Below are 18,290 nucleotides of genomic sequence, written 5' to 3' on the forward strand. Positions count from 1 at the left end.
CTCGATCTCCTGACCTCGTGATCCGCCCGTCTCGGCCTCCCAAAGTGCTGGGATTACAGGCTTGAGCCACCGCGCCCAGCCGATCATCCTAATCTTATACAACTGATTTTAAAACCTAAATGTGGGTATTTATGATGCTTACACTTTAGGCTTTTGGTTTTGATCCATTGTTCCAGCTAATCGACATTCTTTTGAATTGTTTTTGTAATTTGTTGTGTTAGCTATTCTTCCCAGTTTTTCCTTTCCTGGCCTTCTCTTATAAGAATGATCACCTGAGGTCAGGAATTCGAGACCAGCCTGACCAACATGGTGAAACCGCGTTTCTACTAAAAATCAAAAAAATGCTGGGCGTGATGTTGGGTGACGGTAACCCCAACTACTCAGGAGGCTGAGGCAGGAGAATCTCTTGAACCTCGGAGGCGGAGATTGCAGTGAGCCAAGATTGCGCCATTGCACTCCAGCCTGGGTGACAAAGTGAGACTCCATCTCAAGAAAAAAAAAAAAAAAAAGAAGGGTAGACATTCAGGCCTGGTGCAGTGGCTCACACCTGTAATCCCAGCACTTTGGGAGGCCAAGGCAGGCAGATCACTTGAGGCCAGGAGTTTGAGACCAGCTTGGCCAACATGGTAAAACCCCATCTCTACTTAAAAAAAAAAAAAAAAAAAAGAAATTTTAGCCAGGCGTGGTGGTGCACATCTGTAGTCCCCGCTACTCAGGAGACTGAGGCAAGAGAATCGGTGGAACCTGGGAGGTGGAGGTTGCAGTGAGCCAAGATGGGGCCATTGCACTTCAGCCTGGTAGACAGAGCAAGACTCCATCTCAAAAAAAAAAAAAAAAAAAAGAAAAAGAAAAAAGAAAAAAAAAAATGAATGGTAGACATTCAAAGAAGGTACACAAAAGACAGATGTCACCTTGGGGAGGCCAGTGGGCAGCGCCAGTAAATCTGGTGGGTTTGTGATGGTCCACCATCTGGCCCTCTTGGAGACTTAGAAATGAGATCTGAGGAATACTGGCATAAGGCTATATAAGCTCAAAATTTTTTTTTTTTTTTTTTTTTTTTTGAGACGGAGTCTCGCTCTGTCGCCCAGGCGGGAGTGCAGTGGCCGGATCTCAGCTCACTGCAAGCTCTGCCTCCCAGGTTTACGCCATTCTCCTGGCTCAGCCTCCCGAGTAGCTGGAACTACAGGTGCCCGCCACCTTGCCCGGCTAGTTTTTTTGTACTTTTTAGTAGAGACAGGGTTTCACCGTGTTAGCCAGGATGGTCTCGATCTCCTGACCTCGTGATCCGCCCATCTCGGCCTCCCAAAGTGCTGGGATTACAGGCTTGAGCCACCGCGCCCGGCCTATAAGCTCAAATATTAATGTATAAGAATATCATCCCCAATTGCATTATGTCTTCTTGTTTTAAAATGTAGGTGATACGGTTTGGCTCTGTGTCCCCAGCCAGATCTCATCTTGTAGCTTTCATAATTCCCACGTGTTGTAGAAGGGACCAGTGAGAGATTACTGAATTATGGGGGTGAGTCTTTCCCATGCTGTTCTCCTGATAGTGAATGGGTCCCAGGAGATCTGATGGTTTAAAAAAAAAATGGGAGTTTCTCTGCACAAGCTCTCTCTTTGCCTGCCGCCATCCATGTCTTGCCTTCTGCCATGATTGTGAGGCCTCCCCAGCCACGTGGAACTGTGAGTCCTATTAAACCTCTTTCTTTTGTAAATTGCCCAGTCTCGGGTATGTCTTTATCAGCAGTGTGAAAACGGACCAACACAGTAGGTTTAATTATTATTCAGGTATGGTGAGGCCAACAGATCAAGAGACAACTGATACTGGCTGGGCGCAGTGGCTCCCACCCCTAATCCCAGCACTTTGGGAGGTTGAGGTGGGTGGATCACTTGAGGCCAGAAGTTCAAGACCAGCCTGGCCAACATGGTGAACCCCATCTCTACTAATAATACAAAAATTAGCCAGGTGTGGTGGTGCGCGTCTGTAGTCCCAGCTACTCAAGAGGCTGAGGCAGGAGAATCTCTTGAACCTGGGAGGCCAAGGTTGTGGTGAGCCAAGATTGCACCATTGCATTCCAGCCTGGCGACAGAGCAAGACTGTCTCAAAAAATAAAGAGACAACAAACTGATATTGAAAAAGAGTTTGTTACTCTCAGTTCCCAAGAGGAAACAGGGTTGGTGACGAGGGTGGTGTGGGGGGGTCACACTGTGCAGCACCACATGTGGAGAACACGGGTTGGTTGGGAGGCAGGAGGAGCAAGGGGGAAAGGTGGGAAAGGGGCTTTATTATGGTTTTGGCGGGAAGGAATGGGCAAGGCAAGATAAGCAGGTTTCTGGTTGGCTAGTTTCAATAGCTTCAGGGGGCTCTGGGGTGTAGGAGCTGTCTCTAGCTGTCTGGTTCCTGGCCCTGGGGTGATTAGGACAAGGAATGGTGACCCAGAGTGTGAGAGCCCTGTGAGAGCCTGATAAAGGAGATGTTTGGGGAATGGGCTCTGGATTGGTTGGTTTGCATATGGAAGGCATGTTCAGTGGGTGAGCTGTTTTCTATCTCTAGGAATTAGTTTATCCTGGGAGGGACTGTCCCTCCAGTGTCAGCAAGGTCTCAGGATGTCAAAGCCTCAAGAAATACAAAAATTAGATATGATGAATACTCTTATCAGCCTAACAGGCTTATTCTCTCCTTTAAGCAAGCCATATGGGAATCGAATTATTAAAAGGCTACACAGTGGGTGATTAATCAGAATAAGGGTAGTTTTATTTGAAAATTTATAAAGTTCAAGTACGAGATGTCTGATAGATGTGTTTCCAGCCAAGAATATGCCAGGCAGTTGTTTACCCTTCCCTGGGCACTGCTTGGATGGGCACTGTCAACACCGTTCTCAGTAACTGGGGTTGCCCTTTGTCCTCCGAGAAAGGACTGTCATGATTCAGTATTAGTTGTATTCATTGGAAATCCTGGTCCCAGGTAACTAAGAACGGTACCTGTAAGACGAATAAATGAAATGTCATTATACCTGTAAGTTAAATCATACTCTTAGATGAAGCTAAAATATAACAAAATGCATTTATTATGTGCATACATACATGCCAAATTGCTGTTGCAAACATCTATAGGACCCACCATTGGGATCACAATGATATATTTTACTTAATGGGGTGAAAAGTCCCACCGGATAGCTTTACAACCAGACTCAAACACCGTAAGTGTTCTTAGGATTGCTAGCAAGTTTAAAATTCTTCCAAATACGGCCAGAAATTTTTATTTTTATTTTATTTATTTATTTATTTTTAAGACGGGACCTTGCTCTGTTGCCCAGGCTGGAGTGGAGTGGCCCGATCTTGGCTCACTGCAACCTCCACCTCCTGGGTTCAAGTGATTATTGTGCCTCAGCCTCCCGAGTAGCTGGCATTACAGATTATAGGCGCACACCACCATGCCTGATTTTTTTTTTTCCCAAGATGGAGTCTTGCTCTGTCGCCAGAGCTGGAGTGCAGTGGCGCAATCTTGGCTCACTGCAACCTCTACCTCTTGGGTTCAAGCAGTTCTCCTGCCTCAGCCTCCCAAGTAGCGGGGATTACAGGCACACGCCACCACATCCAGCTAATTTTTGTATTTTTACTAGAGATGGGGTTTTACCACGTTGGCCAGGCTGGTCTCGAACTCCTGACCTCATGATCCACCAGCCTCAGCCTCCCAAAGTGCTGGGATTACAGGTGTGAGCCACCATGCCCAGCCTAATTTTGTGTATTTTTAGTAGAGATGGGGATTTGCTATGTTGCCCAGGCTGGTCTGGAACTCCTGACTTCAAGTGATCTGCCTCGGCCTCCCAAAGTGCCAGGATTATAGGCATGAGCCACCGAGCCCAGCCAAAAAACATTTTTAAAATGCTGTTAAATCTTTTTCATGTTGGTTTGAGAATAGCAACAAAAGTTATCCTTTCTTAGTTTTCTATTGATTCAAAGTAGCATGTGGCACAATTACTCCTGAAATTATGTTGAAATATCATTAGTATTTGAAAGATAAAGAAAAATCAGTAACCAAAATGATATTTTAAATCTTTATTGATACCATTTTGTTTATGAACTAATCTATTTACATAACCTTCCAAATTGTATCCTTACAACTTGAAGTCAAGTACTTTTCTCGATGTTAAACTTGCAGAAAGCATTTAGCTACCTATAAATATCAGGTACAATTCTAAGTTCTGAATCAAAAAATATTTTTAGTGTAATTAATATTAATGTTGAAGACATGAAATGGAAATGCCTCTAATTACTTTTTAAATTAAAGTCACAATTAATTAAATAATTACTATGTACATTACAACTTGCTTATATCAAATTACCAAGAAAAGCGTCATGCCAATTGTTAGGATCACCTCTATTCAGAAGGCAAAGAAAGTTGTACATGACAATCATCAAATTAATACACTTAGGTTTTGTATAGTCTGATTTATTCTTTGTTGTTAAGCTGCTAGATTGAAATAAGGATTCTTTGTATAAACGTCGTACTTTGAAGTTATATAGATGATATAATTATTACTTTATTTTATAATACTAATATGGTATTTATTAATTTTGTTGGAAGTTCTTCACAGGTCCTAAAATACTAGATGATTGGAATGTCACACTAAGGAAGTTATCCTTAATATATAAATGTCTAATAACTACATATCAGAAATAAAAAGGTATTGTTTAATATTGCCAAATATTTAGTACATTTTGTGATTTTCTACTGCCTCTCTTAATTTTAGCTAACCTACTCTAATCATCAGTTTTTCTTCTTAAAAGAAAGCAGGCCGGGCGCGGTGGCTCAAGCCTGTAATCCCAGCACTTTGGGAGGCCGAGACGGGCGGATCACGAGGTCAGGAGATCGAGACCATCCTGGCTAACACAATGAAACCCCGTCTCTACTAAAAATACAAAAAAATTAGCCGGGCGAGGTGGCGGGCGCCTGTAGTCCCAGCTACTCGGGAGGCTGAGGCAGGAGAATGGCGTAAACCCGGGAGGCGGAGCTTGCAGTGAGCCGAGATAGCGCCACTGCACTCCAGCCTGGGCGACAGAGCGAGACTCCGTCTCAAAAAAAAAAAAAAAAAAAAAAGAAAGCAAGCGCTTAGTTTTTATCCATGATGAACTTTTTTTGTTGTTATTTTTGAAAGACAAGAATAATTTGATATAAGTAAAGAGGAATGCTTTTTAACTTTTATATCATCTTGTCATTGGAAACTTATGGATAGGCTTCCAAAACTAATAATAGGAATTAAAAGATATGGAGAAAGAATAATTCCGTAAGATAACATTACAGGTAAGTCTGTTTAAAAATCAAAACAAAGCAAAGCAAAACACAGTACACAAACAAGACTCAGCATAGATTCCTAGTAGGTTGTAAAATTCTGACTTGCCAGTTTGACACTGATTAAACTGACACCACGAATATTTTAGTTGCCTATTCTAATACAGTGTTTAACCTTTTAAATTTTTAAGTAGAGTTTTATCTACCTTCAGTCACCATTTGTAAAGAATTAGCTCATTCTTTGTAGCTCGAATTTATTGATCTTAGAACATTTTATAGCTGTGAGTGTTTTCTTTTATGGTTTGGGGATCATAAAAAATTACAATCTCATTGATTAACATGAAACGTTAAAAAAATTATTGACTTGAAAACTGTTTCCTAATAAAATATTTAGCCAATCTGAAAATTTAAAAAAATTACCCCAACATATGTGGCCTTCTTTCTTTGCTGATTTTTTTTTTAATGACAAATTTGGACTACATCGAGATTGTTAAATATTAGAAGCATTGGGAAAAATAGCTTTGCTTTTGTTTGAGATAATTCCCTTAACAGAAACTACATATTATTTTTTATATTCATGATGCCTAGTACAAATCACATTACACTTTAATCCATCTAGCCATTATGGACTAACCAATTATGAGATTTAAAAGAATGAACATTTAAGATTTCTTCTCTATTTCTGTTTCTCTGATAGAAACATTTGAAGAAAGTGTGTTTTATACCCATCTCCTAAAAGTTTACTAATTGCTTAATTTGTTCAGTTTGCAATGATTGTCTCCTTAACAACATTTTCTTACTTTTGAATTCTTTAGGGAAAATCGGAACTGTTGGCATAAGCACTTTTTGGCCACAAGAAAGAAGGCTGCAAATCTTGTTGTTGACATTGATATCTGAGATGGGAGGGTGAGAATTTACATTTAAGGGTGGGAGAAATCCTTGTCTGGTTTGGGTAACACTGTGATCTAAAGGGAAAGCTCCTGAACCTCGCCTTTCTAAAATTGCATGATTTCTCCTGCTCAGGGGACCTGGGGGCATATTCTCTAACAATTCTTTGGACTCTGACAATTGGGAAGGAGATGGTGAGAGGATCTTTTTCTTTCCTACAAGTGCTTTGCCATCTTCTAAATTTGGAGGGGTAAGGCCAGCTGAGAGCTGGGAATCAGAGCTGTAGTGATTTGCCCCCAAGTTTCTTTTTTGAACTATACTTCTTAAGGTGGAAGTAAATATTGTCTGGTTAGAATCTGGGTCCTGGTCAGCAGGGACTTCAATGCATTGCTGATTTCCTTCTGAAAGACAAGACTGATAATTTATTTCATCATATGACATCTTCCTTGAGCTGGCCTGATCAAAGGCTCTTAGCAAATGTGCAGTGTCTTTTACATCAATGCTTTGGTGCCTAGTGATGAACCGCTTAGAAAGTGCCAGCCCATTGGTTTTATAGGATAATTCTTCCTCTGGTGTAATATCCTGGAGCTCCTCTTGCAATGAAGCCACTCTGTTCTGGTGCATTAATGATGGGGGACTCTTGATCCAGGGTGGAGCCTGGGGGAGCTTGGGCCCCTTAGGGGCCAGAGCAGGTTTCCTCACAGGGGAACCTGGGTCCCAGGTATCATCATTGCTTCCAGTGAGCTCAAGATCTTTAAAACCAAAAAGTGTCAGTTCTGTTTCAGAAGAATGTGAAAGTGGTGATGAGGCAGTTTTGATGTCTATTTCTGAAGGAGTGGTGCAGGTGGCTGGGGAATGACACCCATCTATATCCACAGGAGGCATATTTAAGTACTGTTTAGTAGTATGCTTCCCACAGGGCGACTTTGCTGTTGTGATGATGATGACCTCTTTCCCTTTTGCCTTGCAAGCACTAAGAAGAACTTTCAGGGTCTCTGTATCTTCTGAATTTATAGCATAAACAAGAGCTGAGTAACTAGAATGGTCTTGCAAGCTGAGGTCAGCCCCACTCTTGAGGAGCAAGGAAACAACTTCAGGGCCAGCTTTTTCTAAGCAAGCATGCATCAAAGCTGTTTTCCCAGATTTGTCCTGTATGTTGGGATCAGCATTGTTCTCTAACAGGTATTTCACCATTTTGGCTTTACTGACACTCTGGTGATCCACATGTTTGGTCTTACAAGCGATCATTAAAGGGGTTTCCCCACGGTCGTTGCTCTCATTAATGTAGGCACCGCCTTCTAGCAAAAGTCTTGTGAGGCGAAGCCGGCTCTGATGGACTGCTTTGATCAAGGAATTTCCTTCACTTGAAATTTCCATACCTTCATCCATCTTCAGAGGTTAGAAATCAATACCTGATTATCAAAGATGGTAAAGACCAAAAGATTAGCCAGAATCAACATCCCAACTTATATTCATTTTGTTAGAATTAATTTTGAAAACATGTAGGGGACATAAATGGGATTATGCTATTAATAAATGCAGAACAAAATAGTGAATTGCAACATAAAATAAATTTTTGAATAGTAATGACCTTTAGGAGATTAAAAATTAAAATTTATTTTCAAAATTTTCATTGAATATTTATAACACCAACATAGTACTTTCCTAAGTCCCACATTAATTAACAAAGAATCCACCTGTGAAAAATAATTTTTAAATTAATAATATTAAAAAGCAAATTTAGGATAAGTACAGTGGCTCACATCTGTAATCCCAGCACGGTGGGAGGTTGAAGCAGGAGGATTACTTGAGGACAGGAATTTGAGACCAGCCTGGGCAATGTGTGGTGAGATTCCATCTCCACCAAAAATAAGTTTTAAAATTAGCTGGGCGTGGTGGTGTGACCTGTAGTTCCAGCTACTCAGGAGACTGAGGCAGGAGGATCACTTGAGCCCCGGAGTTCGAGGTTACAGTGAGCTATGATCATCCCACAGGCACTCAGCCTGGGTAACAGAGTGAGACCCTATCTCTAAAAAAAAAATTAATTAAAATGTAAATTTTAAAAAGTAAACTTAAGCCAAAAAGCCAAAATTCTGTTGTCATTGCAACAGAATCAATTAAATATAACATGTTTGTGGTAGCTGAATGTAAAAACTTTAGTATTACATTACTTAAACATGCTCTTCAATTAAACAATGCAAGTGATATCTAGATTTTCAATTTGAGGGACATTTTTATGTTTCTTTTGAAAGATGAAATATTGTTTGGGCTGCAACATGTTAAAATAACGGACATAATATCTGAAATCCACACTGAGATTGGAATGGTGAGCATGTGATTACGCATTTTTCTTGATTCTATTATTTAAATCATATAATGACCAGATAACAAGGTTAGCAAGAACTGTAGGGTTAAAATTTGACAACAGTGTATCTGCTCTGAAAAAGGAGTTTCATAGGCAAGAAACCTGAAAGGAGCCATGCAGACTTTGTAAACATTTTAATTTTTATTAGTGAAACTAAAAAATATTTATGTTTAATTTATTTAAATAATTTAGATTCAGACTCCTTCAACAGATAATTCCATTAGGTGGTAAGAATTATGTCTTCATCTAGGACTAAGAAAATTTTTGTCTTTTAACAGTCCTTAGAGTTGGTGGGGAGAATCAGATGAATGTATATATAATATTTAAATCTGTTTCATTGATTCAGTAGTTTTTGGAAGTTGAAAACTATTGTTTATTCTACCTATTTACTTTTAAAATTAAGATTATGGGAAATGGATTTCTATTTGATAACAGAATAGATAACAAATCTAATAACAACCAAAAGAAAGAAGAGACGAAGAGAGCAGAAAGAAAGTGAAGAAAAAAGAGAAAAGTAAGCATGCAGGCAGAAATTTCATTCTTAAACATCTACAAGCTCCCGATATGTGCTGGGCACTGAGCTACAAAGACACAAGCCCCATGTCTGAGGAGCTCACAGCCTTTTGGGAGAGATACTGAATAAGCATCTGGTTTCAGAGTCAGGAGAGCCGAGAAGCTTTAACATCTTGGGGACCAAAATGGGCTTCACAGAAGCCAGCTGTGTGAGTTGAGTCTTGAAGATTTTGTAAGAATCTGGCAGGCAGACAAAGGAGGAGGGAGAAGTAGGTAATACTCCTTTTACAAAGACCTAGAGGCCTAAATAGTGGTTATTTACAAGGAAACAGGCTTTATTTACTTGGTTACAACCAAACTTCAGGAAAATATTTTAGCAGATGGTTAGGGTTAATATGGTAGAACACACACATCTAATTTTGCTTCTTCCTGAAAATCCTTAACACCAAAGAATTTTGTCAAACACATAAACTCGTAAAGATAGAGGGAAGAGGAAAAGATGGCAGCAACACTATTTTGGAAGCCAGAAAGCAGATGAGCCAGTAGTAACTGACTCAGCTTGTGTGTGTGTGTGTGTGTGTGTGTGTGTGTGTGTGTGTGTGTGTGTGTGTGTGTGAGGAATACAGCTAAAATAAAGAGGAGTAGGTGAAAAGCTGTTAGATAAGCAGTTAGAATTCCTAGGTCCTTGCTACTTGAAGTGTGATCCTACCCTGGCATAACCACCACCAGAAAACTCATTTGATATGCAGAATGTCAGACCCCACCCCAGAGCTACTGAATCAGAGCCTACATTTTAACAAGATCCCCAGGTGATTTGCATGCACATTAAAGTTTGAGAAGTGCTGCCTTAGGTCACTCCTCCAGCTCCCAGTCACTAGGAGATGCAAGACTGCCCCTCCGGTCCTCCCGTCCTACGGGCTGTCTAGAGGTTTATTCTCAGGAAATGATAAAACAGAGCATCTCTGGACCGGGAGACACCAGCATGTTTGAGAACAAGAAAGCAGGGGAATAAGTGATTGCTTACTGACCACTGCTGAAGGGGGCCACAGCCTGCTTCCCCACCTTGGCTTCGAGGAGGCCGGCAGCCATACCCTCACCCCTGAGGGATACATTGATTGCTATGGCGTTCTCTCAAGAATCTGACATGCCACCCAGGTTGTACTACAGTGAGGCTTACAGGTGACAAGCCTCATTTGTGTGCTTAAGGCTTCTCATCAGCTTTTAATCCCAACCCTTTAATCATGAGCAGCCACAACAAAAATTTAAAAACAAACAAAAATGCCTCTTACATTAAAGATAGAGACTAGAACAAATTGAAAAAAGCAACTTGCAGGAAACGTATTAATCAGAAAAATGAAAAGATGAGAAATTGAAAAAGATGAAAAATGAAAAGCTTTTGTCATACACTAGCAATACTGTCTTTATTTACCTAATTTTGTACCTGCTACTAAGTTTTTTAAAAATAAACAATTATTTTACTTAGGGATCAAATATAAGGGGCACCTGAAAATTTTTTTTTAAAGCAAAGGGAATGATTAATACAAAAGTCAACAGAAAGCTACTCCTTGGTAGAGATTAGGAGAATAATGCCTTTTGGGAGGGACACAGAGAGGCCCAAAGGTTCAGGTGATGTTCTATTTCCCAGTCTGGGTGATGCATAGGTGGGTGTCCATTCTATTCTTCTTCTTTAAAAGTACACATTTCACATACTCTTCTGTATATCACTCTTATTTACTTATTGTGAAATAGAATGTGTGTGCAGAAAAGAGCATAGCATATATGTAAGATATACTTCATTATTAAAATTTACAAAGAGTCCTATTAGGTCTTCCTTTTAAAAGAGTAATTCAGTTCTCATGACATTATCGATGACATTTGTGCCTTGACTTTCAACTGGAGTTTCAACTGACTAAGCTCCTGAAAGGCAGTATTCAAAAGGACATAGAATTCATCTCCACTTCAGTATCATTCATGGTGCAAAGCAAAGAACTACTCAATCTGTACATACATAAATACAATGAGAGTGAATGCTTTCATTTTATGTTCCCCGTGACATACTCTATAAAGGCTATCTTGGAGCCACACATACCTGCAAGTCAGGGACTTAGGAATTTGGGATCAGTTGACTGCTTCGGTCTCAACTCAGAGGTCTATTCTGAATGCAAAGCATCTGAAAAGAGCTCACATGAGACAGTGATCACAAAAGGATCATTTTTAAAGCATTTTTCATATATAAATGGGCTTAATAGAGCATAGAAATGTAGAGAAATGAGCTGGAATGTAATATCAAATATAGAAACTACTTAGTAATTGCAATTCAATTGCTATACAGTATCAGTCATTTAAAAAATTATTTGACAAAAAGTAGCATTTGAGAAACAGATATTCAAACGAGAACAAGTTGTCAGATACCAGATGTCAATATTATATTCTCGTATAGTTTCTAGTATTTAGGTCAATCTTGTTTTTATTTTTTAAAGTCTTAGCAGAATCTTTGGGGGAAGATATTTTACTTACTTTTTTTTTAATACTTATTTTATTTTATTTTTTTGGCACAGGGTCTTGCTATATTGCCCAGACTGGTCTTGAACTCCCAGCCTCAAACAATCCTCCTGCCTCAGCCTCCCAAAGTGTTGGGGTTACAGGCATGAGCCACCATGGCCAGCCAAGGCTTTCTACTTTTCAGCCATCCTCAAGTAAAGGCCTTTCTCCACAACACTAAACCTGACCGCTTGCTGTCACAGCTTTTCTTTCACCAAGGTTGGTGTCAGGAGGTTCTGGGAGAAGAAGAGGAGCTGCTACTATGCTGGCAACTACCATGCCTAAGGAGGACAGTGGCCCCATCACAGTCTTGTGGAAAAAGAGGGTGCTGTGGGCTTCAGGGTCTCAGAGAAGTTGAGCAGTGGCACCAACTTGCTGCCTAATCCACCTGCAGTGTGGACATAGGCAGACCCTCTCCTCTGAGGACTCGGGGAGTGTCCAGCAACACCAACCTCATGAGGTTGACTCTTTCCTCATTCTAAAGATTTTTAAAGCCACTTTGTTTGCTCACTTCTTTTTTTTTGAGATGGAATTTCGCTCTTGTTGCCCAGGCTGGAGTGCAATGGCGCCATCTCGGCTCACTGCAATCTCCGCCTCCTGGCTTCAAGTGATTCTCCTGCCTCAGCATCCTGAGTAGCTGAGATTACAGGCGTGCGCCACCATACCCTGCTAATTTTGTATTTTTAGTAGAGATGGGGTTTCTTCATATTGGTCAGGTTGATCTCGAACTCCCGACCTCAGGTGATCTGCTCACCTCAGCCTCCCAAAGTGCTGGGATTACAGGCGTGCGCCACCGCGCCCAGCCTGTTTGCTCACTTCTTAACATTTAGTAGATAACTTTTGAAATTGTCTAAACATTAAACTTGTCAGGGAAAAAAGGTGCCAGATACTTTATTCTCCAAATGTTCAGGTTCTTTCTGTAATCAGTACCTGAATGGAAGAACCCCCTTCTCTTTAGCCCTTCATCCTTTTCTGGGGGTTCTTTTATCTTGTTTTCTCCATTTGTGCATCAAAAACACTGATATTTATGTCTGACTTATTTCCTTTTCACAGAGTCCAACTCAACTTTTGATGAGGACCACTTCTGTTGCCTAGAACGTTCTTTCCTCCTGGAAGCATCCTGATTGGACACTGAGTGCTGAGAGCATACTAACATCCAGTCAATCCCTTTGTTACGTCTAGACTATAAGCAATCCCCAAATTCAGTGGCACCTTCTATATAGATAATAGTTCAACTGCAGAAAGTTCAGGCATCTGACAGGGGTCAATCGTGACTCCCACACTTACTGGCTATGTGCCCTGATCAAGTCTCTCAGCCTCTAGGAGTCTTGAGTTCCTCACGCGTGGAATGACAATCATGGAACATGCATTCCATGGGGATGTGGTAATGAAATCAGACAATGTCTAGAGAAAGACTTTCTTGTTTTGTCTTCATACTCACTGCATTCTTCTTTTTAAAATGTTTATCTCAGAATTAGCTTTTTGAAAAGTTTATCATGTCTCCAATCCACAACCTATTTAAAATAACAGATAAAATATTGGAAATGTTGTTTTTTTAAGGATCTCATATTTCTAAGATACAATGCTTCTTCTCATTCTGTAAACATCAGTAGAATCTAATAAGCAAAACATGGAAAGAGCATATCCTTTAAGTGTACTTTCCTTACAATTTCCAAATACTATCATTTTGACATTATTACAAGATATTAATTATTAAACCGATGGATAAACTGCTTTTCATTCAAAAATTACAGTGTCTTTAATATCACTTGCACCTCATGATGGCATATTTACAATGCTCCTTTAGTTCCTCCCTCTATGCCCAAGATGCCACCAAAATTATAAGCATTGAGTTATTTTTAAAAAATATTTTAAATATGTATATTTTTAAGAACAAAGAAGGGGCCGGGCGCGGTGGCTCAAGCCTGTAATCCCAGTACTTTGGGAGGCCGAGACAGGTGGATCACAAGGTCAGGAGATTGAGACCATCCTGGCTAACATGGTGAAACCCCGTCTCTACTAAAAAATACAAAAAACTAGCCGGGCAAGGTAGCGGGCGCCTGTAGTCCCAGCTACTCGGGAGGCTGAGGCAGGAGAATGGCGTGAACCCAGGAGGCAGAGCTTGCAGTGAGCTGAAATCCGGCCACTGCACTCCAGCCTGGGCGACAGAGCGAGACTCCGTCTCAAAAAAAAACAAAAACAAAAACAAAGAAAATTGGAGGAGAGATACCATTAGATAAGCAATTTCAAACAGGCTCTGGAAATGGGGGAATGGTGGAGTGGCAAATGGCCTTAGCATGGCAGAGGAGGCTGCAGGACACAGACCCAGGGAGGCTGCTTACCCACAGGACCTGTGACATTTAGGACTTAGAGGTTCCAAGTGCCATAGAAAATGGCAATGAGTAACAGGGCTTAGAACAAGAAGACGGTTGAAAGTCTGTGGACAGAACTCCTGGATCCCCATGTATTTTATCCCAGCCCAAGTAGCAGACAATCACTTTCCTAGGCAAGAAAACAAAGATTTATTTTCTAAATTGATCAGAGAGTCTTCAAACTTAGAGGCAGCTTGCTGAAAACAGGGGTTCAGTGAGCATGTGCAGGCCAAAGGATGAATTCCTCAGCTCCCTGCCCTGCTACAAGGGGACTGGAAGCCAGGAAAAGAAAGTAAGGCACATTGCATCTTGGAAAGATGAGCCCTATTAAAAATATCTGTTGATACATGAAAGCAATTCAAACCATAACTGCATTCACCCTTCCAGACACCCACTCTAGATGGAAATAGAAAGTTACCTGAAAACATTATTCAAAATTTCATACTTCACTTTTGTCTCTTCTCTCCCTGGATGAGTTTTCTGTCAGCCAGCTGTCAGTTCCTACTGAAGGAAATCAAAGCTATTCAGAGTTACATAAACACCAATAACTTGTTACATGCATCTTTCCCATTTGGAGTCTAGTTTTTAAATTCCTTATTAAGAAATCCCTACAATGTTTGCTCAGTTAGTCATATCTCACTGATTATGAGTTTGTAAAATGTCTGGAGATTCTATGCACAGCAACCCTGTGTGTGTCTGCCTGCAGGGCTGAGTCTGCTGCGCAAGAACTGCTGGGGTTGGAAGGGCCTCGGCACTCACTTGGTGCAGATGAGGAGGCTGAGAAAGGAAAGGTGAGGGCACTCTCCCAAAGTCAATCATCTTACTCACCTGCTTGCCAGAAGTCAATTCATGTTTGTGTCCTTTATCTCAATATCGCCTTGCTTCTTGGATGGCCAGCTTCCCACGGAGTAGGACTCCGTTTTGACGGCCTGATTTGTGTGTTATCTCACATGGCAGTGCTGCATGAGCTGAGATGCTTGCAAAGCCATCTTGGAGATGATAGACCATGGCCTTTTTGTCCCCATGCCACCCCCAGTTTTCCTTTCTTAAGACAGAAAAGTGGCTGGGCATGGTGGCTTATGCCTGTAAACCCAGCACTTTGGAAGGCTGAGGGGGAGCGGATCACCTGAGGTCAGGAGTTTGAGACCAGCCTGGCCAACATGGTGAAACCGCATCTCTACTAAAAATACAAAAGTTAGCCGGGCATTGTGGCGGGTGCCTGTAATCCCAGCTACTCAGGAGGCTGAGGCAGGAGAATCACTTGAACTCAGGAGGTGAAGGTTGCAGCGAGCCGAGATTGCACCACTGCACTCCAGCCTGGGTGACAAGAGCAAGACTCTGTCTCAAAAAAAAAAAAAAAAGAAAAAAGAAAGAAAAGTTATTTTCCTTTGAGCCTTTCACTCTGCCTCCAAATAGGATTCACGCTTCCTCTCATAAAGTTCATCATCTGGCCATGGTGGGGTAGAACTTAACAAATGGGTTTGAACTCAAAATTCAGCCCATCGCCCTTGCCTCGGTCCCTGCCTATGCGCTGCCCCAAAGGCGATTAGAGACTGCTCAGATGAGGCAGCAGGGGGCATATCAGGGTCCTGGGCTCCAGCTCTCTCCAAGTTACCAACCTCTGAGAAGTCATTCTTAGCCTTAGTTTCCTCACCTCTAAAATGGGCACAATATCTACTTTACAGTAGATGATTGTGAGGATTTTAAGATCCGAACACACTTGCTACTTAAGAATTCAATGAATGTCCATTTATAAACATGCATCACCAAATATAGGCACTGCATACAGGAATCCTCAGGGCTGGTGGGGTCTGACAATGGGATGCTAGGTTCCCTATACCAGCGGGTTCTCCTTTTGTGAGCATAAGAAACACATGGAGCGCCTGTTAAAAAGAAAATTCTAGGCTCCACTCCCACATATTCCATGGGAGATGCTTCTAATGCACACTTGGAGAACATCTGAGGCAAATTCTTCATTCCTCATTCCAGGCCACTTCCTGTTTGCTATAGACCCCTGCCTCAGATTCACACAGAACTGTCTCCGTCATTACTTCCAAGTGGTATGATTCTCAGCTCCCCTGCAGGAGTGAAAGGCAGAGACAGATGGCTGCCACAGCCTAGAGACGGGTCCAGGGAGCTCACAGGTCCCAGAGAAGACGACAGCCTTGAATTAGTAGAATGGGCCAGGAGCCGGAGTTTTGCTGCCCTGCCTTTCCTAGACGGGTTTGAAAAAAACCCAGAGTCCTAGTGGACAGCCAAAGGCCAGGAGGGAGGCCAGCGGCACTGGAATAAGGCAAGCCTGCCTGCCACAAGCAAATGTGTATCTCCTCCCCACCCAAGGAAAGGGACAGAGACAGAATAAAAGATGCATCTGAGGTCGTCCTGGAAAATGGAATGACTGGCCAGAAAAAGATTCTTCCCTGGTATTGACTTGCAAGAAATATTTCGAAACCGCCCAAGGAGACGGGTAGCTGGTAAGGTTTGCTGTGTTTCCCACACATACCCGCAAAGGGCTGTTGTGTTCTCCTAGTTACTTCGGCTGTGCCCCAGGCCTTTGGGGCATCTATGCCTCAACCTCTGTTACTGATTCACCTCCCCCGCCAACACACACACACACACACACACACACACACACACACGAGAGAGAGAGAGAGAGAGAGAGAGAGAGAGACAGAGACAGAGAGACAGACAGAGAGAGAGAGAGAGAGAGACAGAGACAGAGACAGAGAGACAGAGAGAGAGAGAGAGAGAGAGAGAGAGAGAGAGAGAGCGCAACCTACTCCTCCAAGTCTCAGGGAACCAAGGCGATGGGATTTCCAAGCTGTTGAGGATGCTAGCAGTCTCCGCGGTCTCCGCCGACCCCTGGAACCAGGCGCGTTTCCTCAGTTTTTCCTGAGAGCAGGAGGAAGCGAGCTCAAGGCGCTGTCGGAGAAGGGCAAAGGAAGGTGACTGGGGAGACAGCGCCAGGGCACCGATGGGGGCGGGGTGCGCGTTTCGTCGCCTCATCTCTGAGCCAGGGCAGGCAGCTGGCGGGCTAAGGCGATCACCATCCACGAAAACGGGTTCTGCCCACAGCCGCTGCGGAGCGGTCCCTGCGCCGCTCGCCCGCCCGCCGGACGCGGCCCTCCCTTGGGAAATGGCGCGTCTGAGGGGCGCAGCCACGGCCCCCATCCCGGAGCAGGCGCACCTCTGCACCCGCCTCTCAGCTAAGGGGGTCCGGTATCCTGGTGCCAAGGCTGTGCGCGCCTGAGAAGCGCGGGGACCAGCTGCCCGCCCCTGTGCTTCCAGAGCCAGAGGCTGCAAACGGCTCCGCAGTCCCCAGCCAGTCCCCAGCGCCCAGCCGGCACCTCCTGCTGCCCAGCTGCCGAGGCACCTGCGGAGACGCGCCCAAGTCAGACCCTCCGACCCGCGCGCTCCTGCGGCCCAGCGCGCGCCGCTCCCTCTGCCGACCTTCGCCCGTCAGGCTCCCGCCCCGCGTCCTCCTCGACCGCCCCCGGCCGGGCAGCCCTCGCCGGTTCCCGCCGCTCGGCGAGGCTGAGGAGGCGGAACCCGCATCCCCGCGGAGTCCAAGCCCCAGCGGCCGCAAAACTGGAACCGAGAACCAGCGGGAACGGCAGGAAGCGCGAGGGTGAGCTCGCGTGGAGCGCGCCCCGGGGTGGCGGGGCAGAGTCTCTCGGGAGGCCCCTGCAGCCCGACGGCCCTCGGCTGGCCCTGGGTCTCGCACCCTGCTCTGGGCACTGCATTGTCAGGGTGCGCGGGAGGTGCGGGCTTCAGGGGCCTGCGCGCACCGGGCAGGGAGCATTGAGGTCGTGCGGGCCGCTGGGTCCCACGCTGCGCCCTCGATGTCCTCCTCCCGGCAGCCGCCACTGCAAGCCGAAGTTTCCCAAGTGCAGCCGGCAGGCACGGCGCCTCACACTGACCTGGGACGCGCTGTCGAGTTGGCGGCGGCGCTTGCAACCTCCCTCTGGCACTGCCCGACCCTCTGTGTGGTGGCCCTAGGGCACCGTCCGAGGTGAGCTGTGGTCTTCTGCTCCTCGGCGGTTCGAATCGCAGATCTCGGAGATGCCGCCCCGTCCCCGCCCTGCTCGGCAGAAAGAGGTGGGCGACTGCTGCGAAGCGCTGGAGCTGGGACGCGGAGGGCGCACCTCGCCAGACGCCCTGGCAGCGCGGCGCTTCCGTTGGGGGTGACGCGTCGGCTCCCGGCTCTGCGCAGGTGAGGGCGGCAAGGCCACTCTGGACCCAGAGGGGCCAGAAGCTACTGGAAGCTACGCCTTCTGTCCCTGTAAGTCCCACCCCCGTCCCCCGCTTCGGCCACCGC

The 18,290-nt window shown here is 44.2% G+C and overlaps 1 protein-coding gene across 4 annotated transcripts; it reads right to left on the bottom strand.

The window, feature by feature from the left end:
* Window positions 1-5,097: 5,097 nt before the first annotated feature.
* ANKRD34B (ankyrin repeat domain 34B) lies at window positions 5,098-18,083 on the bottom strand. Of its 4 annotated transcripts, none has more exons than XM_078004209.1 (6): window positions 17,893-18,083; window positions 16,753-16,864; window positions 14,391-14,476; window positions 12,888-13,114; window positions 11,149-11,229; window positions 5,098-7,593 (listed from the first exon to the last, which is right to left on the bottom strand). In XM_078004209.1, exon 6 carries the CDS (start codon window positions 7,568-7,570, stop codon window positions 6,026-6,028), a length of 1,545 nt encoding a protein of 514 aa, XP_077860335.1. In that variant the 5' UTR covers window positions 7,571-7,593; window positions 11,149-11,229; window positions 12,888-13,114; window positions 14,391-14,476; window positions 16,753-16,864; window positions 17,893-18,083; the 3' UTR covers window positions 5,098-6,025.
* Window positions 18,084-18,290: the final 207 nt, after the last annotated feature.

The sequence above is a fragment of the Macaca mulatta genome, chromosome 6 (genome assembly GCF_049350105.2).
Source record: "Macaca mulatta isolate MMU2019108-1 chromosome 6, T2T-MMU8v2.0, whole genome shotgun sequence".
NCBI lineage: Eukaryota > Metazoa > Chordata > Mammalia > Primates > Cercopithecidae > Macaca > Macaca mulatta.